At 38.3% G+C, this 27,020-nt stretch overlaps 1 protein-coding gene across 7 annotated transcripts in view; it reads right to left on the reverse strand.

The window, feature by feature from the left end:
• The window catches only part of EML5 (EMAP like 5), a 179,158-nt gene that overhangs the window by 38,884 nt on the left and 113,254 nt on the right, over positions 1–27,020 (reverse strand). For 5 of the 7 annotated variants that reach the window (XM_060620490.3, XM_078447924.2, XM_078447925.2 and 2 more), the window contains 5 exons: positions 19,632–19,784; positions 18,773–18,904; positions 4,343–4,431; positions 3,108–3,284; positions 370–571 (listed from right to left, as the gene is read on the reverse strand). In XM_060620490.3, the coding sequence (XP_060476473.2) occupies positions 370–571; positions 3,108–3,284; positions 4,343–4,431; positions 18,773–18,904; positions 19,632–19,784 (753 nt within the window). Of the gene's footprint in view, positions 1–369; positions 572–3,107; positions 3,285–4,342; positions 4,432–13,734; positions 13,979–18,772; positions 18,905–19,631; positions 19,785–23,602; positions 23,734–27,020 lie in introns of those variants that run through there. The other 2 variants (XM_060620496.3, XM_060620497.3) reach the window with 2 other exon arrangements.

The raw sequence follows: 27,020 nt of genomic DNA on the forward strand, positions 1-27,020 counted from the left end.
TATGGACACTGTGTTTATTTTTTGTTGCAAAATGTATTTTCTAACTTTTCTATAATGAGCTGGTCTTATTTGTATATCAGGAAAAGATGAAAATCATTTGAAAATACTAAGTTCAATACTACAAAATTTACTTTAGTACTTACTTGAAGTAGCATTATCATACATTTGTAGATAAAGAATATATTTAAGCCATCAATACACGCCAGCATGTTATTTTTGAGTCATACAATCAATTTTGGTGTTAAACAGATGACAAAGACTAAAACCACAATTATTCTAACATTGTTATTACTTGTTTAACCGCTGTAGTTTAATCCGTGGTGCTAAATTGTTTCTATGCTTTTGTTAAAATATTTAAAGATGACATACCCCCATCTTCTTCAGAATCTGTATCAGATTCTTCACTATCACAAGGTCTTTTTTCTCGATAGCCCTCCATTTCATTTGTCCAAACCATTAAAGACATATCTGCACCTCCTAAGGTAACCAACATGCTGTCATCATAGGTCCAGCGAACATTTGTGACATGTGTACTATGGGCCACATACCTCTTAAACTTTCCAAATTTTCCCTAAAGATGAAAACAAAAATGTTATTACTTGAAAATGGTCAGTTATAATTTTGAATTTATTTCTTAATATATGATTGGAAATTAATCATCACAAAGTCATCTTGTAAAAAAAAACAAACAGAAAATACTGAAATTCACTAGAATAAAAAATGACAATTTCCAAACCTGTTGACAACAGGATAAAACTAGTAGTCCCACACATTGTTAGTACTACGGGCACAACTGTTTTGAAAATCAACTTGGTATTGTGCATTAAAAGCATAAGAATGTCCTGACCTTTGACTCACCAATCCCCCCACTTCTAGGGGTCTATGCTAAGAAAATTCTACGTGTGCAAAAAATTTTTACCACAGTACCCACAGCAGTGAAAAAATTTAAATACCTTAAATGTTCAATAAAGTAATAGCTAACTACAGTAGATGTCTATGGAAAAGGACACATCTGTTCAAAAAAATGGCTCTGCAGACATATTATTGCTGGAAATAGACACAACAACTGAAAAGGATATAAATGCTTATGTACAACATGGCCATATTAACAAAAAGTAATTATCAACCCTTTTGGAATATACTCATGTAAATATCTTTCATCTCAATTCATTAGTGTTTTTGTTTATAAACAGTACCCACAAAAATATATTTTTTATTTTAAAAATCAAGAAAAACAAAAGTAATAGACACTGACAACTTTTTAACGCTAACAAATTAAGTAAGTAAATTTCAGATCAATGTATTATAAGCAAGTTTTAGATGGACATCTTCGCAAAGGTATTAAAATAATAAATGTCTTAAAATATAGTGATAGCTAAAACAGTGAATTCTTTGGAAAAGACTCCTAATAAATGCTAGCTCAAATAGAAGGGGGGGATCTGTCACCGAAACACTGCAAGAAGATACTTTCTCTAAGATTTTGTGGTTCTTGTTATACAGAAGTGAAGCAGGAATCCATAGATGATTATCCTAGAACCTATTCTTAAGGCATCTATACCATCTAGAATGCTAGAAGTGAAGTTTCTGACCAATAAATGCCTTATTATATTAACATGAGCAGTTACTTAAGACCACCAATATCATAAGATTTCAGTGCCCTATTTCAAATTTATGTTTATGTTCATGCTGTTGCCAGGTTATAGTATATAAGTGATCCTTGAACAACATGGGTTTGAAGTGCATAGAGCCACTTATATGCAAATACTTTTCAATAAACACAGTACAGTCCTGTAAATGTTTTCTCTTCCTTATTATTTTTGTAATAACATTTTCTTTTCTCTGGCTTACTTTATTGTAAGAATATAGTATATAATACATATAACATACAAAATATGTGTTAATTGACTTTATGCTATCAGTAAGGCCTCAAGTCAACAGCAGGCGATTAGTAAAGATTTGGGGGAGTCAAAGGTTGTATGTGGATTTTTGACTGTATGGGGGTTGGCACCCCAACCCCCATGTTGTTCAAGGGCCAAATGTGTATCTGAATTAGTAACAATTAAGAATTAATGCATCTGGACTTGATATATGAATTTTATTTTTGTGCCAAGTGAAAGCCTAATGTTTGCCAGTAGTTTGAAAAAAGGAGAAAGCAATAAGAGAATTCAATCTTCACACAGCACTGGCATATAGCACTCCAAAGGTTCTGTACAATCTAGTTTTAGCAACATAACATCATTCATTACATTGAATCAGGTCTATTTTAATTTTATAGGTATTTTATAGTATTTTGTATCTAATAGTTAAAACATTTTGAACTTTAAAGCTATAAATATAGTTTGTATTTACTGTTAATGGTATATATTTAACCAAAAGAATACTAAAATTATTTAATATTACGGACAAAAGAAATGTTTCTTCTAAAAGGGATATTTATTTACTCGATATTGAGAAACACTGTACAATATAACTTAAGGCACGAAATCATAAATTATAATACTAATTCTAAGTAAAAGCTATACAGGTGCCTGGGTGGACTCAGTAGGTTAAGCATCCAACTCTTGATTTTGGCTCAGGCCATGATCCCAGGGTTTATGGGATCGAGCCCCAGGTCGGGCTCTGCACTGACAGCATAGAGCCTGCTTGGGGTTCTCTCTCTCTGCCCCTCCCCAACTCAAATGTGTGTGCACTCTCTTTTCCAAAATAAGTAAACATTTTTTAAAATAATTTTTTAAATGTTTATATTTATTTTTGAGACAGTGAGAGACACAGCATGAGCGGGGAGGGGCAGAGAGAGACGGAGACACAGAACCTGAAGCAGGCTCCAGGCTCTGAGCTGTCAGCATAGCACCCAACGCGGGGCTCAAACTCGTCAGCCATGGGATCATGACCTGAGCCGAAGTCTGATGCTCAACCGACTGAGCCACCCAGGCACCTCATAAGTAAACATTTTTTTTAAAGCTATAAATATGATGTCAAAAATAGGATTCTAAACTTTTCATATTACATATGTAATACTCATTACAACAATGAAATACTATGAAAGCACACGACCTTAACCATTTTTATAATTAAGATCATTATGGGAGTTAAAGAAAAACACATACTTTAGCAGGATATCTAAATAACTTCACAAATCCCAAATCATCCCCAGTAGCTAGGACCATTTTGTCACTGGTGAGGCAAGAGGCAGTTATATCTGTGACTTCTCCAATTACTGGCCAAATTCCCTCACAGCATAAACCAAGCACACTTGTCCATGATGCCCAACAAATTTTTTCTACCTAAAAAGGAAAAAAAGGCTGTAACTTTGTAATATCTAAACCTTAAAAATTAACAACAAAAATCTGAATGTTTCTTTATAATTACATATGTCACAAGTAAAATTAAAATTTTAATAAAAATAGTTAAATTATTAGTTTTCTTTTTTTTGTAGCTTCCCAAGGCCACTAGTCCCTGTAGAAAAATTTTAACATAACATTATTCAACATGTACTTATTATACACCTGTATGTTTTACATGCTGAGAATTCAGTGATAATAAGACAGTTTCTGCTCTTAGAATAATCAAGTAGTTTATACCTCATGTCTAAATTTCTAATACTTTAGAGGCATGTTTTCCAATTAATCATTACTGGAAATTAAGAACTTTACTGACAGACCTTCTCTTTATTAAGCCACTTTAATATTAAATGTGTTTAGCCTCTCTTCTTCAGCCTTGTCAAAAAATTATGCTAATACCATCAGTCACAAAACCAAACACAGGGTGCCTGGGTGGCTCAGTTGGTTAAGCATCTGGTCTTGGTTTCAGCTCAGGTCATGATATCACCATTCGTGGGATCAAGACTAGCTCCATGCTGACGGCACAAAGCCTGCTTGGGGTTCTCTCTCTCTCTCTGCCCCTCCACTACTCTCGCTGTCTCTCAAAATAAATAAATAAACTTAAAAAAAAAAAAAAGATCATTGAAGAAAAAAAGCCAAACACATTCTTTTCCTTTTTTCTTTTTCTTTAAGTTTGCCAAACATCTTAGGCATGTGGGTTCCAAAAGATTTGATAGACATGCAATACTCCCACCTAAGATAGCATGTCTATCTGCTTGCTTCTCTTTGAGAAAAGCAACTGAAGCACAGCTAGACATAAAAGTATTTATTCCTTTTCTTAATACAGCACCTCTTCTTCTACTCATCTAATAGTCTAGGCCAGTAAAATAAACTCACAGAAGGAACATCCGTGATTTGAATAATTTGAGAACAGGCTTCATATGTAAACAATAAAAGTCAGGCATCAGTTTTCTAACCACCTAGTCATATTCACAACATTGCAAACACTATTATTTTCCTACCTCCACACTGGGAATGGTTTGTTTTTTCCCTCTGGGAGCTTCAAAGAATAATTGTTCTTTAGCACCAGTGTTGACCTGTAAAAGCTTTCCTTAAAAATAAATAAATAAATAAATAAATAAATAAACAAACAAATATACATACATAAAATATAAATATATATATGTAGTCAGGATGTTTAACTTTTTAAAATATTTTCTTTCATGGTTTATTATGACATTTAAATTGTTTTATAATCATATACGTAAAACTGCATAGAATTAATCCTATTTAAAAGCATTCAGTGAACATTACCACCTTTCTCTCATTAAGTTCCTTTTTTAAAAAAAATTCCAGTGTAATTAACATACCCTGTTACAGCAGTTTCAGGTGTACAATACAGGGACTCAATAGTTCCATATATTACTCATTGCTCATCATGAGAAGTATACTGTTAATCCCCTTCACTAACCCATTCCCCCACCCACCTCCCCTCAGTTTGTTCTCCATAGTTAAGAGTCTGTTTTTTGGTCTCTTTTTTTCCCCTTTGTTCATTTGTTTTGTTGTTTAAATTCCACATATAAGTGAAATCGTAGGATATTTGTCTTTCTCTGACGATACCACTTAGGATTACACACTCTAGATCCGTTCATGTTGTGGCAAATGGCAAGCTTTCACTCTGTTTTATGGCTAATATTCCATTGTATATATACCACATCTTCTTTATCACCTATTGATGGACACTTGGGCTGCTCCCATAATTTGGGTATTAAAAATAATGCTGCAATAACCACAGGAGTGCACATATCTTTTTGAATTATTGTTTTCATATTCTTTGGGTAAATACCCAGTAGTGGAATTACTGGATCATATGGTAATTCTGTTTTTAATTTTTTGAGGAACTTCCATAGTGTTTTCCACAGTGGCTGCACCAGTTTGCATTCCCACCAACAGTGCATGAGGGTTAGTTTTTCTCCACATCCTCGCCAACACTTGTTGTTTCTTGTGTTTTTGATTTTAGTCATTCTGACAGGTGTGACATGATATCTCATTGTGGTTTTGATTTGCAGTTCCCTATGATGAGTGATACTGAGCATCTTTTCATGTGTCTGTTGACCCGTTGTATTTCTTCTTTGGAGAAATGTCTGTTCATGTCTTCTGTGCATTTTTAAAAAGTCTTATTAATGTTATTTATTTTTGAGAGAGAGCATGTGAAAGTGGGGGAGGTGCAGAGAGAGAGGGAGACAGAGGATCCAAAGCAGACCCTGCACTGAAAAAAGACAGCCCTATGTGGGGCTTGAACTTACAAACTATGAAATCATGACCTGAGCCAAAGTCAGATGCTTAACTGACTGAGACACCCAGGCGCCCCTGTCTTTTGACCATTTTTAATAGATTATTTTTTTGGTGTTGAGATGTGTATTTTTTTTTATTATTTTTTTTAACGTTTATTTATTATTGAGAGACAGAGACAGAGCGTGAGCAGGGAGGGGCAGAGAGAGAGGGAGACACAGAATCTGAAGCAGGCTCCAGGCTCCGAGCTGTCAGCACAGAGCACAATGCGGGGCTCGAACTCACAAACTGAGAGATCACGACCTCAGCCAAAGTCAGACACTTAACCAACTGAGCCACCCAAACACCTTGAGGTGTGTATTCTTTGTATTTTTTTTAATACTAGCCCTTTATCAGATATATCATTTGTAAATATCTTCTCCTATTCAATAGGGAGTCTTTTAGTTTTGTTGGTTGTTTCCTTTGCTGCGCAGAACCTTTTTATTTTGAAGCTGTCCCAATAGTCTATTTTTGATTTTGTTTCCCTTGCCTCAGGAGGCCTATCTAGAAAAATGTTGTTATGGCCAATGTCAGAGAAATTACTGCCTGTGCTCTCTTGTAGGATTTTTAGTTTCAGGTTTCACATTTAGATCCTTAATCCACTTTATTTTTGTGTATGGTTATAAGAAAACGGTCCAGTTTCATTCTTCTGCATGTAGCTGTCCAGTTTTCCCAACACCATTTGTTCAAGAGACTGTCTTTTTCCCATTGCATATTCTTGCCTCTTTTGTTGAAGATTAATTGGCCATATAATCACGAGTTTATTCTGAGCTCTTTATCCTATTCCATTGATCCATGTGTCTGTTTTTGTTCTAGAACCATACTGGTTTGATTACTACAGCTTTGTAGTATATCTTGAAATCTGGGATTGTGATACCTCCAGCTTTGTTCTTTTTCAAGACTGCTTTGGCTACTTGGGGTCCTTTGTGGTTCCATACAAATTTTACTATTATTTGGTTCTAGGTTAGCGAAAATGCTGTTGGTATTGCGATAGGAATTGTGTTGAATCTGTAGACTACTTAGGGTAGTATGGACATTTTAACAGTATGTGTTCTTCCAATCTGTGAGTATGGAATATCTTTCCATGTGTTTGTGTCACCCTAAATTTTTTTTCTTTCATACTTATTTATATTGAGAGAGAGAGAGAGAGTGCGTGAGCATGGGGGAGGGACAGAGAGAGAGAAAGAGAATCCCAAGCAGGCTCCATGCTATCAGCACAGAGCCCGACACAGGGCTCGATTCCATGAACCATGGAGACCATGATCTGAGCCAAAATCAAGAGTCAGATGTTTAACTGACTGAGCTACCCAGATGCCCCCTTAATTTCTTTCATCATTATAGTTTTCAGAGTACAGGTCTTTCACCTGCTTGGTTAAATTTATATCTAGGTATTTTTTTTTAAGATTTTATTTTTAAGTAATTTCTACACCCAACATTGGGCTCAAACTTACAACCCTGAGATCAAGAGTCACATGCTCTAACGACTGAGTCAGCCAGGCATCCTGGTATTTTATCATTTTGGGGTGCAGTTGCAAATGGGATTATTTTCTTAATTTCTCCTTCTGCTCCTTCATTATTAGTGTATAGAAATGCAACAGATTTCTGTATATTGATTTTGTATCCTATGACCTTACTGAATTCATTTATCAGTTCTAGCAGTTTTTTGGTGGACTTTTAGGGTTTTCCATATATAGTATCATGTCATCTGCAAAGAGTGAAAGTTTTACTTTTTCCTTACCAGTTTGGGTGTCTTTTATTTCTTTTTCTTGTCTCACTGCTGTGGCTAGGACTTACAAGTCCTATGTCGAATAAAAGTGGTAAGAATGGACATCCTGGTCTTGTTCCTGACCTTATGGGGAAAACTCTCAATTTTTCACCATTAATTATGATGTTAGCTGTGGGGTTTTCATATATAGCCTTTATTATGTTGAGGTATATCCCCTCCAAACCTTTGGTGAAAGTTTTTATTATGAATGGATGTTGGGGGCACAGAACCTGCTTGGGATTCTCTCTCTCCCTGCCCCTCCCCCATGCTCATGCTGTCTCTCTCAAAATAAATAAACTTAAAAAAATATATTGTTGGATTTGGTTTGCTAATATTTTGTTGAGTAATATCGCATCTATATTCATCAGAGATATTGGCCTGCAGTTCTCTTTTTTTGTGGTATCTTTATCTGGTTTTGGTATCAAGGTAATGCTGGCCTCATAAAACAAATTTGGAAGCTTTCTTTCCTCTTCTATTTTTTAGAAAAGTTTGAGAAAAATAGATACTAACTCTTCTTTAAGTGTTTGGTAGAATTCGCCTGTGAAGCCATCTGATCCTAAACTGTTGTTTGTTGAGAATTTTTGGATAAGTGGTTCAATTTCATTGCTGGTAATCAGTCTATCCAAATATTTTTTTTTTCAATATCTGAAGTTTATTGTCAAATTGGTTTCCATACAACACCCAGTGCTCATCCCAAAAGGTGCCCTCCTCAATACCCATCACCCACCCTACCCTCCCTCCCACCCCCCCATCAACCTTCAGTTTGTTCTCAGTTTTTAAGAGTCTCTTATGCTTTGGCTCTCTCCCAATCTAACCTCTTTTTTTTTTTTTTCCCCTTCCCCTCCCCCATGGGTTTCTGTTAAGTTTCTCAGGATCCACATAAGAGTGAAACCATATGGTATCTGTCTTTCTCTGCATGGCTTATTTCACTTAGCATCACACTCTCCAGTTCCATCCATGGTGCTACAAAGGGCCATATTTCATGCTTTCTCATTGCCACGTAGTACTCCATTGTGTATATACACCACAATTTCTTTATCCATTCATCAGTTGATGGACATTTAGGCTCTTTCCATAATTTGGCTATTGTTGAGAGTGCTGCCATAAACATTGGGGTACAAGTGCCCCTATGCATCAGTACTCCTGTATCCTTGGGTAAATTCCTAGCAGTGCTATTGCTGGGTCATAGGGTAGGTCTATTTTTAATTTTTTGAGGAACCTCCACACTGTTTCCAGAGTGGCTACACCAATTTGCATTCCCACCAACAGTGCAAGAGGGTTCCCGTTTCTCCACATCCTCACCAGCACCTATAGTCTCCTGATTTGTTCATTTTGGCCACTCTGACTGGCGTGAGGTGATATCTGAGTGTGGTTTTGATTTGTATTTCCCTGATGAGGAGCAACGTTGAGCATCTTTTCATGTGCCTGTTGGCCATCCGGATGTCTTCTTTAGAGAAGTGTCTATTCATGTTTTCTGCCCAATTCTTCACTGGATTATTTGTTTTTTGGGTGTGGAGTTTGGTGAGCTCTTTATAGATTTTGGATACTAGCCCTTTGTCCGATATGTCATTTGCAAATATCTTTTCCCATTCCATTGGTTGCCTTTCAGTTTTGTTGGTTGTTTCCTTTGCTGTGCAGAAGCTTTTTATCTTCATAAGGTCCCAGTAGTTCACTTTTGCTTTTAATTCCCTTGCCTTTGGGGATGTGTCAAGTAAGAAATTGCTACGGCTGAGGTCAGAGAGGTCTTTTCCTGCTTTCTCCTCTAGGGTTTTGATGGCTTCCTGTCTCACATTCAGGTCCTTTATCCATTTTGAGTTTATTTTTGTGAATGGTGTGAGAAAGTGGTCTAGTTTCAACCTTCTGCATGTTGCTGTCCAGTTCTCCCAGCACCATTTGTTAAAGAGACTGTCTTTTTTCCATTGGATGTTCTTTCCCGCTTTGTCAAAGATTAGTTGGCCATACGTTTGTGAGTCTAGTTCTGGGGTTTCTATTCTATTCCATTGGTCTATATGTCTGTTTTTGTGCCAATACCATGCTGTCTTGATGATGACAGCTTTGTAGTAGAGGCTAAAGTCTGGGATTGTGATGCCTCCTGCTTTGGTCTTCTTCAAAATTACTTTGGCTATTCAGGGCCTTTTGTGGTTCCATATGAATTTTAGAGGATTGCTTGTTCTAGTTTCGAGAAGAATGCTGCTGCAATTTTGATTGGCATTGCATCGAATGTGTAGATAGCTTTGGGTAGTATTGACATTTTAACAATGTTTATTCTTCCAAACCATGAGCACGGAATGTTTTTCCATTTCTTTATATCTTCTTCAATTTGCTTCATAAGCTTTCTATAGTTTTCAGCATACAGATCTTTTACATCTTTGGTTAGATTTATCCCTAGGTATTTTATGCTTCTTGGTGCAATTGTGAATGGGATCAATTTCTTTGTCTTTCTGTTCCTTCATTATTAGTGTATAAGAATGCAACTGATTTCTGTACGTTGATTTTGTATCCTGCAACTTTGCTAAATTCATGTATCAGTTCTAGCAGACTTTTGGTGGAGTCTATCGGATTTTCCATGTATAATATCATGTCATCTGCAAAAAGTGAAAGCTTGACTTCATCTTTGCCAATTGTGATGCCTTTGATTTCCTTTTGTTGTCGGATTGCTGATGCTAGAACTTCCAACACTATGTTAAACAACAGCGGTGAGAGTGGACATCCCTGTCGTGTTCCTGATCTCAGGGGAAAAGCTCTCAGTTTTTCCCCATTGAGGATGATGTTAGCTGTAGGCTTTTTCATAAATGGCTTTTATGATCTTTAGGTATGTTCCTTTATCCCGACTTTCTCGAGGGTTTTTATTAAGAAACGTTGCTGAATTTTATCAAAGGCCTTTTCTGCATCGATTGACAGGATCATATGGTTCTTATCTTTTCTTTTATTAATGTGATGTATCACATTGATTGATTTGCAAATGTTGAACCAGCCCTGCATCCCAGGAATGAATCCCACTTGATCATGGTGAATATTTCTTTTTATATGCTGTTGAATTCAGTTTGCTAGTATCTTATTGAGAATTTTTGCATCCATATTCATCAGGGATATTGGCCTGTAGTTCTCTTTTTTTACTGGGTCTCTGTCTGCTTTAGGAATCAAAGTAATACTGGCTTCATAGAATGAGTCTGGAAGTTTTCCTTCCCTTTCTATTTTTTGGAATAGCTTGAGAAGGATAGGTATTATCTCTGCTTTAAACGTCTGGTAGAACTCCCTGGGGAAGCCATCTGGTCCTGGGCTCTTATTTGTTGGGAGATTTTTGATGACTGACTCAATTTCTTTGCGGGTTATGGGTCTGTTCAAGCTTTCTATTTCCTCCTGATTGAGTTTTGGAAGCATGTGGGTGTTTAGGAATTTGTCCATTTCTTCCAGATTGTCCAGTTTGTTGGCATATAATTTTTCATAGTATTCCCTGATAATTGCTTGTATCTCTGAGGGATTGGTTGTAATAATTCCATTTTCATTCATGATTTTATCTATTTGGGTCATTTCCCTTTTCTTTTTGAGAAGCCTGGCTAGAGGTTTATCAATTTTGTTTATTTTTTCAAAAAACCAACTCTTGGTTTCGTTGATCTGCTCTACAGTTTTTTTAGATTCTATATTGTTTATTTCTGCTCTGATCTTTATTATTTCTCTTCTTCTGCTGGGTTTAGGCTGCCTTTGCTGTTCTGCTTCTATTTCCTTTAGGTGTGCTGTTAGATTTTGTATTTGGGATTTTTCTTGTTTCTTGAGATAGGCCTGGATTGCAATGTATTTTCCTCTCAGGACTGCCTTCGCTGCATCCCAAAGCATTTGGATTGTTGTATTTTCATTTTCATTTGTTTCCATATATATTTTTAATTTCTTCTCTAATTGCCTGGTTGTCCCACTCATTCTTTAGTAGGGTGTTCTTTAACCTCCATGCTTTTGGAGGTTTTCCAGACTTTTTCCTGTGGTTGATTTCAAGCTTCATAGCGTTGTGGTCTGAAAGTATGCATGGTATGATCTCAATTCTTGTATACTTAGGAAGGGCTGTTTTGTGACCCAGTATGTAATCTATCTTGGAGAATGTTCCATGTGCACTCGAGAAGAAAGTATATTCTGTTGCTTTGGGATGCAGGGTTCTAAATGTGTCTGTCAAGTCCATCTGATCCAATGTATCATTCAGGGCCCTTGTTTCTTTATTGACCGTGTGTCTAGATGATCTATCCATTTCTGTAAGTGGAGTGTTAAAGTCCCCTGCAATTACCACATTCTTATCAATAAGGTTGCTTATGTTTGTGAGTAATTGTTTTATATATTTGGGGGCTCCTGTATTCTGCGCATAGACATTTATAATTGTTAGCTCTTCCTGATGGATAGACCCTGTGATTATTATATAATGCCCTTCTTCATCTCTTGTTACAGCCTTTGATTTAAAGTCTAGTTTGTCTGATGTAAGTATGGCCACTCCAGCTTTCTTTTGACTTCCAGTGGCATGATAAATAGTTCTCCATCCCTTCACTCTCAATCTGAAGGTGTCCTCAGGTCTAAAATGAGTCTCTTGTAGACAGCAAATAGATGGGTCTTGTTTTTTTATCCATTCTGATACCCTATGTCTTTTGGTTGGCGCATTTAGTCCATTTACATTCAGTGTTATTACAGAAAGATATGAGTTTAGAGTCATTGTGATGTCCGTAGGTTTCATGCTTGTAGCGATGTCTATGGTACTTTGTCTCACAGGATCCCCCTTAGGATCTCTTGTAGGGCTGGTTTAGTGGTGACGAATTCCTTCAGTTTTTGTTTGTTTGGGAAGACCTTTATCTCTCCTTCTATTCTAAATGACAGACTTGCTGCATAAAGGATTCTCGGCTGCATGGGTTTTCTGTTCATCACATTGAAGATCTCCTGCCATTCCTTTCCGGCTTGCCAAGTTTCAGTAGAGAGATCAGTCACGAGTCTTATAGGTCTCCCTTTATATGTTAGAGCACGTTTATCTCTAGCTGCTTTCAGAATTTTCTCTTTATCCTTGTATTTTGCCAGTTTCACTATGATATGTCGTGCAGAAGATCGATTCAAGTTACGTCTGAAGGAGGTTCTCTGTGCCTCTTGAATTTCAATGCCTTTTTCCTTCCCCAGATCCGGGAAGTTCTCAGCTATAATTTGTTCAAGTACACCTTCAGCACCTTTCCCTCTCTCTTCCTCCTCTGGAATACCAATTATGTGTAGATTATTTCTCTTTAGTGCATCACTTAGTTCTCTAATTTTCCCCTCGTACTCCTGGATTTTTTTATCTTTTTCTCAGCTTCTTCTTTTCCATAATTTTATCTTCTAGTTCACCTATTCTCTCCTCTGCCTCTTCAATCCGAGCCGTAGTTGTCTCCGTTTTATTTTGCAGTTCATTGATCGCATTTTTTAGCTCCTCCTGGCTGCTCCTTAGCCCCTTGATCTCTGTAGCAAGAGATTCTCTGCTTTCCTTTATACTGTTTTCAAGCCCAGCGATTAATTTTATGACTATTATTCTAAATTCACTTTCTGTTATGTTGCTTAAATCATTTATGATTAGTTTGTTAGCTGTTATTTCCTGGACGTTTTTCTGAGGGGAATTCTTCCGTTTCATCATTTTGGATAGTCCCTGTAGTGGTGCGGGACTGCGGGGCACTTCCCCTGTGCTGTCTTGAATAACTTGCGTTGGTGGGCAGGGACGCAGTCAGACCTGATGTCTGCCCCCAGCCCACGGCTGGGGCCACAGTCAGACTGGTGTGTGCCTTCTCTTCCCCTCTCCTAGGGGCGGGATTCACTGTGGGGTGGTGTGGCCGTCTGGGCTACTTGCACACTGCCAGGCTTGTGGTGCTGGGGATCTGGCGTATTAGCTGGGGTGGATTGGCAAGGTGCACAGGGGCAGGAGGGGAAGGCTCAGCTCGATTTTCCTTTGGAGATCCGCTTCGGGAGGGGCCCTGCGGCACCGGGAAAGAGTCAGACCTGCTGGAGGGATGGATCCGCAGAAGCACAGCGTTGGGTGTTTGGGTGGTGCAAGCAAGTTCTGGGAACCGGTTCCCTTTGGGATTTTGGCTGGGGGATGGGCGAGGGAGATGGCGTTGGCGAGCGCCTTTGTTCCCCGCCAAGCTGAGCTCTGTCGTCTGAGGCTTAACAACTCTCCCTCCCGTTGTCCTCCAGCCTTCCCGCTCTCCGAGCAGAGCTGTTAGCTTATAACCTTCCAGATGTCAAGTCCCGCTTGCTGTCGGAACACACTCCCTCCGGCCCCTCTGCTTTTGCCAGCCAGACTCGGGGGATCTGCTTGGCCAGCGGGCTGCCCCTCTGCCCCGTCTCCCTCCCACCAGTCCGTGGAGCTCGCACCGCCTCTCCGCCCTTCCTACCCTCTTCCGTGGGCCTCTCGTCTGCTCTTGGCTCTGGAGACTCTGTTCTGCTAGTCTTCTGGCGGTTTTCTGGGTTATTTAGGCAGGTGTAGGTGGAATCTAAGTGATCAGCAGGACGCGCGGTGAGCCCAGCGTCCTCCTACGCCACCATCTTCCCAGGATTCCTCCAAATTTTCTATTTCTTCCTGTTTCAGTTTTTTAAAAATTTTTTTTAACATTTATTTATTATTGAGAGACAGACACAGAGAGTGAGCAGGGGAGGGGTAGAGAGAGGGGAGACACAGAATCCAAAGTAGGCTCCAGGCTCTGAGCTGTCAGCACAGAGCCCGACGCGGGGCTTGAACTCACAAACTGTGAGATCATGACCTGAGCCTAAGTTGGTCCCTTAATCAACTGAGCCACCCAGGCACCCCCCTGTTTCAGTTTTGATAGGTTGTATGTTTCTAGGAATTTATCCTTTTCTTCTAGGTTGTCATATTGTTTGTTTGGCATATTATTTTTCATACTATTCTCTTAGAAGTCTTTTATTTCTGTGGTGTTGGTAATTTCTCCTCTTTGTTTCTGATTTTGAGTTGGTTTTTTTTTCTCCCTTAATAAATCTGGCTGGAGGTTTATCAGTTTTGTTGATCTTTTCAAAGAACCAGCTCCTGGTTTCATTGATCTGTTCCATCGTTTCTTTAGTTTCTATTTTGTTTATTTCAGCTCTAATCTTTGTTTTTTCCTTCCTTCTGCTGGATTTGGGTTTTGTCGGTTCTTTTTCTCTTTTAGGTAGGGTTAGGTTGTTTGAGATTTTTCTTGCTCCAGGCCTGTTTTGCTATAAACTTCTCTCTTAGAACTGCTTTTGCTGCATACCAAAGATTTTGGATTGTTCTGTTTTCATTTTCATTGGTCTCCAAGTATTTTTTTTCTTTCTTCTTTCATTTCTTGGTTGACCCAATCATTATTTTCAGTTGATGAGACTTGTTTTGTGACTAATATGTGATCTACTCTGGAGACTATTTAATGTGCACTTGAAAAGAATGTGTGTTCTGTTTTAGGATGGAATGTTCTAAATGTATCTGTTAAATCCTTCTGGTCCAGTGTTAATTGAAGTCACTATTTCCTTGCTGATTTTCTGTTTGGATGTATCCACAAATATAAGTGGGGTGTTAAAGTCCCCTACTGTTATCTTATTACTATCGATTACCTCTTTTATATGCATTTAACTACTGTATGTATTTAGGTACTCCCATGTTGGGTGCCTAAATATTTACAGTTGCTCTATCTTCTCGTTGGATTGTTCCTTTTTAAGCATACCCTGTCTTTCTTCGTCTCTTGTTACCGTCTTTGTTTTAAAGTCTATTTTGTCCAATGTAAGTATTGGCTACCCTGGCTCCCTTTTTACTTTCATTTGCATGAGAAATGGTTTCCCATTCCTTCACTTGCAATCTGCAGGTATACTAAGGTCTGAAATGAGTCTCTTATAGGAAGCATATAGAGAGGTCTTATTTTTTTTATCCATTCTGTCACTCTAGGTCTTCTGATGAGAGTGTTTAGTCCATTTACATTCAAAGTAATTACTGATAGGTATGTACTTATTGCCATTTTGTTACTTGTTTATGGTTGATTTTGTAGTTCTTCTCTATTCTTTTCTGCCCTTGCTCTCTTCTCTCATGGTTTGCTGCTTTCTTTAGTGATATATGTAGATTCCCTTCTCTTTATTTTTTTCATATCTACTACTGGGTTTTGATTTGTTATTACCATTAGGTTTGTATATAACACCTTATGCTTCTAGCACTCTATCTTAAGTTGATGGATGCTTAAGTTTGAATCCATTCTTTACTCTTCTCCCCATTTCAGGTACGTGGTGTCATACTTTACTTCCTTTTATTTGTAAATCCCTTGACTGATTTTTGTAAATATACTTAATTTTACTGCTTTTGTGCTTCCTACTTTTCTTACTCTTACTTATGATCTTTTCTTTCCACTCAGAACATCCCCTTTAATAATTCTTATAGGGCTGGCTTAATGGTAATGAATTCCTTTAGCCTTTGCTTGTCTGGGAAACTCTCCTACGCTGAGGTGCAGCCTTGCTGGATACAGTATTCTTGGCTGCAGGTTTTTTTTTTCTTTCAACACTCTAAATATATCATGCCAATCCCTTCTAGTCTGCAAAGTGTCTGCTAAAAATCTGGTGATAGCCTTATGGGGTTTTTCTGGTATATAACTGTCTTCTGTTGCTGCCCTTAAAATTCTTTGTCACTCCTTTTTGTCATTTTAATTACTATGTGTCTTGGTGTGAACCTCTTTGGGTTGGTTTTGTTGGGGGTTCTCTGCACGTCCTGGATATGGATTTCTGTTTCCTTTCCCAGGTTCGAGAAGTTTACAGTTATTATTTCTTCAAATAAATGTTATACCGCTCTTTCTTTCTCTTCTCCTTTGGGATCCCTATAACGCAAATGTTATTATACTTGATGGTGTCACTAAGTTCCCTAAGTCTATTTTCATTTATTATTTTTTGTCTCTCCTGTTCAGACTGATTGCTTTCCATTATTCTGTCCTATGGGTCGCTAATCCATGCTTCTGCTTCCTCTACTGTACTATTTATTCCATCTAGTGTATTTTCAATTTCAGTTATTGAGTTCTTCATCTCTGATTGGTTTTTTATGTTTTCTATCTCTTTATTAAGGGTCTCATTGAGATCATCTACTCTTTTCTCAAGTGCAGCGAGTATCTTTATGACCATTACTTTAAATTCTCTATCAGCCATGTTCATTATCTCCGTTTCATTTAGCTCTCTTGTTGTGATTTTGTCCCCTTCTTTCACTTGGGACATATCCCTCTCTTCTCATTTGTCTCTCTATGTATATTTCTACATGTTAGGAAAGTCAGCCACACCTCCTGCTCCTGAAAGTAGTGGTCTTAGGGGCACCTGGGTGGCCCAATCGGTTAAACACCCAACTCTTAATTTTGGCTCAGGTCATGATCCCAGGGTCATGGGACTGAGCCCCATGTCAGACTCCGTGCTGAGGCGTGGAGCCTGCTTGGATTCTCTTTCTCTCCCTCTGCCCTTTTTCTGGTCGCATGCTCTGAAAGAAAGAAAAAAGAAAAGAAAAGAGAAGAAAAAAGAAGAAAAAAGAAAGAGAGGTGGCCTTGTGAAAAAGAGGTCCTGTGGTGCTCTGCAGTGCAATGTCCCATTTACTTCGGGAGCATCTCCTGTGTGTGTTGCCTGTGCCCTGCTATGGTTGCTGAGCAGCTTTTGCCCTCAATCCAGTCATCTGCAATGGTTCTCTTTGCTGACGATGGGCAGGGTTTATCCTTGTGTTCTTAGTGGACCAGTCTAGGGCCACCTTGGGCTTAAGTTGAGTCAGACCAGGTATTTGCCAGAGATGTAGTGGCACCAAACTACAGGGAACTTTCCCTGTGTTGTCCCCTGAGAAGCTTTCATTGGTGGGCAGGGCTTGCGGTCAGATGAGATGCCTGTCCCCATCCCACTGGTGTGTGTTGTTATCCTCTCTCCCCAAGAACTGCGAGATCATGACCTGAGCCAAAGTTGGATGCTTAATCTACTGAGCCACACAGGTGCCCCTGCCCCTCCAGGGCTGATTTTTAAAGTTCTAGGTGTTAAACCCTGCTGACTAAGAATGTGCGGAATTCAACCCCTCTAGTTTTCAAAGCCAAATGTTTTGTCTTTCCCCTGTGGGCTCCCCAGGGAAGAGTCTGTTTCTCTCCCCTCTTCAAGTTCACAGTGTCCCTCCCTCCTGCAGACAGTCCTGTGGGTCCCTTTAGCTCCCAACGGCATCTCCACCCTTCCTGCCCTCTTCACATGAACTCTTCTCAACATTCAGCTTTGGAGAATCTGGTCTGCCAGTCTTTGGGTCATTTTCTGGGTTATTTACACTGATGTGGGTGTTACCTAGTTGTATCTGAGACAAGGTGAGTCTAGCATTCTCCTACTCTGCCATCTTCCTTGGAATGAGGATGTTTAACTTTCATGGGAAAAATTAAGCTTAAACATGAAAAACATTTTCCTCCACAACCACATAATGAATTCATAAATTATTTAATTTTTGTGTATGTATATACATAAAAACTATTTCTGTTATCATGTATATAAAAAAAAACCCCTAGATAGAAATTTGAGGACTTTTTTAAAAAAGCATTTTGTTTAATTATATTTGGAAAACCTTTAATACTAGATTTATATAAATGAAGACATGAAACAAAAATCCTTAAAAATGGAGCATTTAAAACACTTAGCATTTATCCAAATTATTTAACACTGCCATATGCAATGCGTTCTGCTGAAAAAACAAAGACACTCATTAAATTATGTATGTTATACAACCGTGACTGATTTTAAGAACTGTGTTTGATCGAATGATGGGGAAATGACATTAATATCCTCACTAACATATCTATTTCCCAAATTTTCAGTTATTATTTACACTAAGCTTATCTGACAAAAACCAGGACAAACAGGGGTGCCTGGGTGGCTCAGTCAGTTGGGCCTCCAAATCTTGGTTTCAGCTCAGGTCATGCTCTCATGGTTTGTGAGTTTGAGCCCTGCATTGTGGGCTCTGCACTGACAGCACAGAGCCTCCTTGGGATTCATTCTCCCTCTCCCTCTCTCTCTGCTCCTCCCCCACTCTCTCTCTTTCTCTCTCAAAACAGATGGATAAACTTTAAAAAACTATATTAAAAAATAGGACAAATAACTGAAAAACTTTTTATATAATATTGAAGTTACTTTACAAATTAAAGAATTTATCACTTACCATTCTATCATGTGAATTATGATACTGGAAGTATTGAAAAGTTTTAACTCACAGCATTCACCTTCAGATGTGAAATAAAGTAGTGGAAAATAATTTTGAGAACAATGTGTCTCACAATGATTTTGAACTCATCTGTTGAATCACTTTTTTAAAGTTTCTTTAAAGGAGCTATACTAAATCAAATGAAACTTTTACCAAATAGTAAGTTATTTAAATTCTTACCTCTAATATCCCAATCAACATGGGTTATGTAACTGGTAGCGCCTTTGCATATTCCTACTCTTTTACTACTCATCACATTGTATATATCTATAAAACTGTCATGGGATGCTACCGCAAGATATTTCCCAGAACCTAGAATAGAAACATATTTGCTTGAGACTGTCTCTCTTTAGAAATGTTTTTTTACACACTACAACTAGACTTAATTTTCTTAACATTTTTTGGGAAGAACACTTAGGTGTTTTGTAAATTATAACAAAATGTGTATAAAATGACAAACAGTAACTATATTTTTCAAGTACATTATGGTTAACAAAAGAAAATGTCCTCTTTAGCATAGTGAGATAGTTCAGTGGATAGAAAAGGCCAAAAATTATATACAATGTAATCCAATACACTGTATTTAACTAAAAACAAAACAAAAAAATAACCCTTTATATGTAGAAAAAATAAAAGTAAAATAATGAGTAAATTTTGCCCTAACATTAGCAATTCCCAGAGTATAGTGGGTTTTGTCAGAGATAATGAATACACGGAAACTGATGAAGCAAAATTAATGCAAAATTTCAAAAGTATTAAGAATATAATGAAGGTTGTCATCCAATCCCTTTTATGTTAGAAATGAGGAAACTCAAACTCAGAGAAAATCACATAGAAAATTTAGTGACAGAATTGGCACTAAGCCAGATATTTTGCCACTGATCTAATACAGGAATTTTACTTCTTACCATACTGTCTTTTCTAGTCAAAAAATTAAAATTCCAAGATAAAATAATGGTTAATAAAAATTACATATGGATATATTTACTCATTGTCTGACTCAAGTTAATAATCAAATATGATTTCAATGATATCTTACCTGGTGAAAATCGAATGTCCGAAATAATATCTTTCCTGTGATGAAAAGACACAAGATCTTCTAGAGTATCTGCATTTGCCATTAAGAAACTTCCATCATTCAGACCTACAGCTAAAGCTTTACCATCAGGAGAAAAACAGCAACATCTCCCACCTAAAAGAGAGCATATATTGGGCGATTTTCTTCTATTTAAAAAAATCATGTTAAGGAACTTTTATTGTCAAAGAGAGTTCCTGTATTCATTATGATCTCAAATCAATATTCAAAAGGAGTCACAGGATGCAGGCAACAAAGTTTTCTACTGAAATCAGTGGTAATTAGGCAATAATTAATACAAACCATCTTCTCTTCTGGACATAACTAAAGGACGGACTAATATTTATCTTAAAAAACTAAGTTGATGAGAAAGAACGAGAGATTTTAGCTAACATAAAAAGCCAATGACATATGTGGAAATATTTTTTTAAGTGGTTGCTACCTCTGTAGTTTCTATTCTACAATCAGAAATTTAAGAAAAAAGGCCATCTTTATAAATATGCTTTCAAATTTGAAAAAAAATATGACAATAAACAATTATTAGGCAAAACTAGGAAGATCTATTAATGCATGGAAGATCTAACCATGCATGAAGAAATAATAATGCTAATATTAATTTTTAAAAATCAGGGTTAATATGTACTGGGAAATAAACAATAATGGGGTTAGCCTGACAGCAAAGGATACAGCAGACATATTCAAAAGTCCTAAGGCTTTTAGTGTTTGCATAAAATTTAGAGAGGGAGGGATGAGGTACAGCTCTTACAAAATGAAAAGTTACAGAATAAATTGAGAATAAGTCATGTATTATCATTTAATTATCAAGAATACATTGGTAATGAATAAATCTAGGATGATTTCTGAGATTTAGGAGTAAGAGATGATGATGGTCCGGAGCAGGGTAGCTGGAGTAGAGGTATACTTTGAAGACAGAGCTGGCAGGACTTTGACTAACTGGGAGCAGAATAGGAGAAAAAGATAAAAGTCAAGGCTATTTTTTTTTTTTTAATGATGATGTCATTTACCAAGATGGAAAAAACTAGCAGAGGTACATGTGTTTGATTTTGTACCCATGAAGCTAAGGATACCTATGACAAATTCAAGTGAAGATATCAATAAGCCAGTATGATATAATTATACTTCTCTGGAGTTCAAGGGAGAGGCTAAACTGGAGATATAAGTATGGAAGACGTAGCATGGTAGATAGTAGTCACAGTCATGAAACTGGATAAGAGCTTGTTATTAATTTATTGACTCTCAGCTCCAAATCCAACCTTTCTTTCCTGCTATACAATACAGCTGAGCCCTGCTGACATTTTTTCCTTTTCCTAAACTTGATTTTAGCCGATGGAGGGTACTGTACTGGAGGGCCCCTATAAGGCCAAAGAAGAAGGAAGGGATTTTTCCTTCCTCTGGTGTGCTAGAACCAGTGGATTAGATTAATGAAGGGGTAGGGGTAGATGTTGGGATGCAGTTGGGGATGGGAGATTTTCTCTGCCCCCCATAGCAAAAGATTTCCTACATCAGCCCTTTGGCAAGCTTCTTTTCCACTTGCACCCACATCCTTTCTAAAGAGATCTGAATCTCGGGAAAAGAGGGGAAGGGTTCATTCCTTAATCACCATCCACTAGCCCTACAGCTGGTAGCTGCTTTTTGCAGTTGCTACTTCTATACCCCTTAGAATACCACCTTTCATTAGTTAACACTTATTCATATTAAATTTTCCCTATTCCAATTCCTGGGGTGGTTTCTGTCTCTTGATTGATACAGAATTGATACTGAAGTAGTCACAGGAGACAGATCACTAAAGATGGGATTTTTGGAATTGGCTTAGTCATGCCTTTGGGCTTAAGCACAGTGCTGGGCCCTTGCCAATGGGAAATGGGATGTCAGTAATCAAGGTATGCATTGCCATAACAATCAAGTTGTCTCCTACATCCTGCAGTTCACTGTCACTTCTACTGAAGTAAAATGCCCTGGGAGTCCAAGAGGCTGCTGCCTTTGACCATCACAAAAATAATGATGACCACAAGGACTGTGCTGTGCAAAAGATTCTGAGTGCACAGAACATTTAACAGAAAGATGTAACATGCTCTGGTCCTTAACCCTTCAGCATCTGTCATGGTCTGAATAGAGAGAGCTTACACTGCAGACCTAGAAGAATCTCTGACAGGGCTGATGTGGCTGAAAATTAAATACAAAACTTAATTGTGCAGGTTGCAAATTTACAATGTGAGTTGAATTCCCAGACTCACCAAATTTCTTCTGATTGGTAAAGGAAGAAATTTGGACTGTGGAATGGGAGCATCTGACTGGATTCAGACAAAACTGAAAATCTTTAATTTCTGTATTATTCAGAGTCTCACAGCCAGTGCAAATAGTTTGCTCTCCTGTGTCTGGGAAGACTGGCCTTCTGGTGCATATACCTTGAAGGGATATTTAACCTTACGAAGAACCATTAACAACCACTTCTCTGCTGTCACTAGATCCTCAGCTTGGATCAAATCTCCGCGCGTGCTCTAACGCAGAGGTTAGCAAACATTTTCTTAAAGGACCAGACAGTAAATATTTTCAGCACTGCAGGCCATATGATCTCTGTCACAACTACTCAACTCTGTTATAGTGCAAAAACAGATCTTAGACAATACATAAATGAATGGACATGGTTGTGTTCCAATGACATGTACACAATCAGGAGGTGGGCTGGATTTGCTGACCTCTGATATAGAGGGAGGAATCAAAAAGTTTAGGGAGGTAAGAACACTGAAGTAGATTTTTCATAGGCAACGTGTACACTCACCCACCAACTACATCCCCCCAAAAAGTCTAAAAACTAGTTCCTTCATAAGAGCATTTAGAAATACATTAACTAAGGGCAGCATCTACATCCTTGAAAAGTTCTTTGATGTCCTCCTATGTAGATCAGGAATGAGAGCTGTCCCCAATAATATGGGCTCCCTGATTCAACAGGGATAACCTAGGAAATGCAGAAGCCACGTAGCAGCACTTAAAAGACAGGGCAGATTCTTTACCGAAAATGGCAGCAGGAATACACTAATAATCAGAATGTTTTGGCCTGTGGAGATTTCTTTTGGTGACTAATCAATCATGGTGTCTGCAGGAATTCAATAGATGAGTAGGCTACTAAATTAGTCTTTGATCTATATGACAGAAAAAACCCCAGACCTGGTGGCTAAAAAAACCAGACTTAAATTCTCATCCTATTTTCAGTCCAACGTCAATTCATATACTCAGAGCCCCTTGGTTAAAAAGCGAAGGCTAAGTCCCACTGAGGAGGAACCTATAGCAATGTCATCATATAAAGTAAATCTTCCTCTAACAATCGGTGGCCAAGAATGATTATTTCCATGAAAGGAATACCCATACTATCAGGAGTTAGTAAACAGGGGCTCTGAACTGACGTTAATTCTGTGGATTCCATCCAGTTCGTGAATTGTAACAGATATACCTGGCAACTTGTAGAATCCACTAGGCTGGCTCTGTGATCCATGGGTAAGAGTCATTATAACAGGAAGAAATAAGTGAAAACCCCTGGAAATTCCTCTATCAAGACAATAAATCAGAAGCAAAACTGCAAGCCTCAGAATTACAAAATTACAAATATCAGCGATACCACCAAAGACTTGAAATATGCAGTAGTAAGAATACCTATCACATTTAAACTTGCCTGTTTGGTCTGTGTGAAATAAGATGGATTTCAGATACTACCTACGGATAATAAATTTAATCAGGTAGCAATGCTAACTGAAGCTACTCTTCCAGATCTTTACCAGAAAAAACAAACACAATCCCTGGCATTTTGCATGCAGCTATTGCCCTGGTTAATGCTTTTTTTTTTTTTTTCCTCCATCCCGATTTGTAAGGACCACCAGAGCAGTCTGCTTTTACCTGGCTTGTATCTGTGTATACCTTCAAAGCCTTGCCTCAGGGCTATTCAACTCTCCTGTTTTTTGCCATAATATAGTCCACAGAGATCCTGATCGTCTGGACATTCCACAAAAAATCTCAATGGTCCACTACATTGATGACATTATGCAGAATGGATCTGGGGAACAGGAAGCAACAACTTTAGATGCCTTAGTAAGACCTAAGTGAACTGAGACAGCAGAAGATAATTCCTACAAAAATTAAGGAACCTGCCATCTCAGTGAAGCTTCTGGGGATCCAATGATCGGGAGCATATTAAGATATTTCCTCCAAGGTGAAAGACAAATTGCTATATTTTCCATTACCCACTATAAACAAAAGGAGCAAAATGCCTGGTATACCTTTTTGGAAGCCTACACCACATTTGAGTGAGCTGTTTCTACCCAACTATCAAGTCACTATAAGGCTTCCCTGGGGCCAGAACAAGAGAAGGCAAACTGATCTTCCACTGGGCCCTTATCATCTAGCAAATCTAATGATACTCAAACTGTCTGTGGTAAACAGAAATGCTGTTTCCAGAAGAATGCCTCTGGAAAGCTACCAAAGGAGAATCATACTGCAGATCTCTTAGATTTGGGAGAAAATCCATGCTCTCCTTTGCAAATAACTAATTTTCTTTTCAGAAGGAGTTTCAGCCTTGCTACTAGGCCTTGGTAGACAGTAAATACCTAACTATGGGATATCAAGTGACTGTGTATCTTAAGCTTCCGGAACATCATGAACCGAAAGTTACATGACCAACCTAGTCACAGATTGGGTATGCACAACAGCAATCTATCATCAAGTGGAAAAGGGATATAAAAGATGAGCCTTGGATAGATTTGGAAGCCAGAAGTAATGAACAGGTGGCTCAGGATCCATCAATAATTCCTGCTGCAATACCTCGTCTCTCTCTCTCTATCTATACCTATGGCCTCAAGGGTATTCATTGATTATCAGCTGAATGAGGAAGAAAAACAATGAGCCATATTTACAGATGCTTCTATGCAGTATATGTCAGCACCCACCTGAAAGCACTAGAGCCCTACTCGGTGGTGGCCCTGAGGGACAGCTTTGAAGTAACATTTCACAACAGGCAGCACCTGGAGCAGGTACATTTAGTTTTCCACATTTGTAGTGACAGATGACAGGAGAGACAGATTTACATGGACTCATTAGCAACTGTGAACTATCTGAATAATCAGTTAGGGACTGAATTCTTTCAGGATTAGAAGATTAGAGATGAGGAAATCTGGAAAATCGAACTTTCAGAAAGGGCACAGGTGTGAAGATTTTTGCATCTCAGGGAATGCCCAACAAAAAGCATCCACTACAGAGGAGACTCTCAGTAATCAGATACACAAAATAAATGCTCTAGGGACCTCAGAGCAGCCTCTTTTCCTAGGCAGCTAGCACTTACTCCGTGGGCTGTGGTAAGTAGCATGGATGGAGTTTATGCTTGAGTTAGAAAACATGAACTCTCTTTTCCAAGGTTATCTTGCTACCACTACCATTACCACTGAGTGTCTACTCTGCTAACAGTAGAGAGCAACCGAGCTTCTGACATGGCACCATTTTCCAGGGAGATTGGCCAGCCAGCTGGTAGCATGTTGACTATACTGGACCTCTTCTTCTTTGGAGAAGGCAAAGATTCATCTTCATGAGAATAGATGTGAATCCTGGATTTGCCTTACCTGACTGACCATTATGCTTCTGCTAGCACCATCATCCATGGACACATGGGATGGATGCCCTATCCACTAACATAGAATTCCATGCTTCTGATCAAGGAACTTCAGGCAAAAAATGTGCATTAGGCTCATACCCATGGAATTAAATGATTTTATCACAACTCCCATTACTCCAAGAAAGCTAGTATGGCTTACTGAAAACTAATTGATGTCACCATCTGGGAAACAACACCCTGAAAGACTGGGCTTTTGTCTTACAGAATGCAATATATACTTTGAATCACAGTTCATTATATGGTGCTGTCTACCTCATGGCCAGTTACATGGGTCTGGAAAATCAAGAAGTGGGAGTGATTCTTCTCACTACTAAATCTAATAATCAACTTGCACTATTTTGTTTTGCATCCTGGCAAATCTGAGCTCTGCTTATTTAGTCTTGACTCCTAAGAGCAGGGACAATTCTTTTACCAGGGAACATACTGATTCCTCTGAATGGGAATGTAGACTGCCACCTGGTCATGTTGGGCTCCTTAGGACAGTGAAACAACAGGCAAAGAAAGGGGCTGTTACTCTTCTTGCTGGAGTGGCTGATCGCAATTATAGAGGGGAAACTGAGTTACTGCTACACACCGAGGGCAAAGGAGACTATATCTGGGACCTGGAGGGTTCATTAGGATGCCCCTTAGTCTTCTATGACCAATAGTGAAACTTAATAGAAAACCAGGAAAAAAACAGGTAGAAATATTGAAATTTCACCTAATTTAGCAATGAAGGTTTGGGTTACTCATGAGCTAAGTAACTCCAACCACCTGAGGTTTCTGGCTCAGGACAAAGAAAATATGAAATGGGCAGAAGAAGAAGGAAGTGAGAGATGACAACCACAGGCGCCTGACTGGCTCAGTCGCTTAGATGTCCGACTTCAGCTCAGGTCATGATCTCATGGTTCATGAGTTCAAGCTCCACATCGGGCTCTCTGCTGTCAGCACTGAGCCCACTTCGGATCCTCTGTCCTCCCCTCTCTCTGCCCCTTCCCTGCTTGTTCTTTCTCTCAAAAATAAACATTAGGAAAAAAAGGGGGTTAGGGCACCAAGAATAATTTAAAAAACAAACAAAAAGAGTTATCAATCACAGCCCATAGCCAGTTACAGAAATAAGGACTAGACATAAATGCTTGTGTATATATAAGCTATTTACTTTTTTTTGTTTTTTAAATAATTACATCCAAGTTAATTAACATACAGCATAATGATTTGAAGCACAGAATTTAGTGATTCATCACTTACATATAACACCGAGTGCTTATCCCAAGTGTCTTCCTTAATGCCCCTTGCCCATTTAGCCCACCCCCCACCCAACACCCCTTCAGCAACCCTCAGTTTGTTGTCTGTATTTAAGAGTCTCTTATGGTTTGTTCCCCTCCTTGTTTTTATATTATTTTTGCTTCCTTCTCTCTTCTTTTTAATACTTTACATAAGTTTGTTGATGGTTAACTTTACAATTTAGTCTGAAGTAAAAGAATATTCAGTAAGACTATGAATTTGAGAGTCATGAGTAGAATCATGTTGGAATGAATATAATAACTGTGGGAACTGTATGTCTTCGAATTTGGGGGAGAGGGTGAGAATTTCTTCACTTGTACCAGGAATAGTTGCATCTCTTTGGTTAGAAACTTTTTGGGTAGAACATAAACATAAGGTTAGTTCTGTGGTTATACTGAAGTTCAAGTGTTTGTAAA

The sequence above is a fragment of the Panthera onca genome, chromosome B3 (genome assembly GCF_046562875.1).
Source record: "Panthera onca isolate mPanOnc1 chromosome B3, mPanOnc1 haplotype 2, whole genome shotgun sequence".
NCBI lineage: Eukaryota > Metazoa > Chordata > Mammalia > Carnivora > Felidae > Panthera > Panthera onca.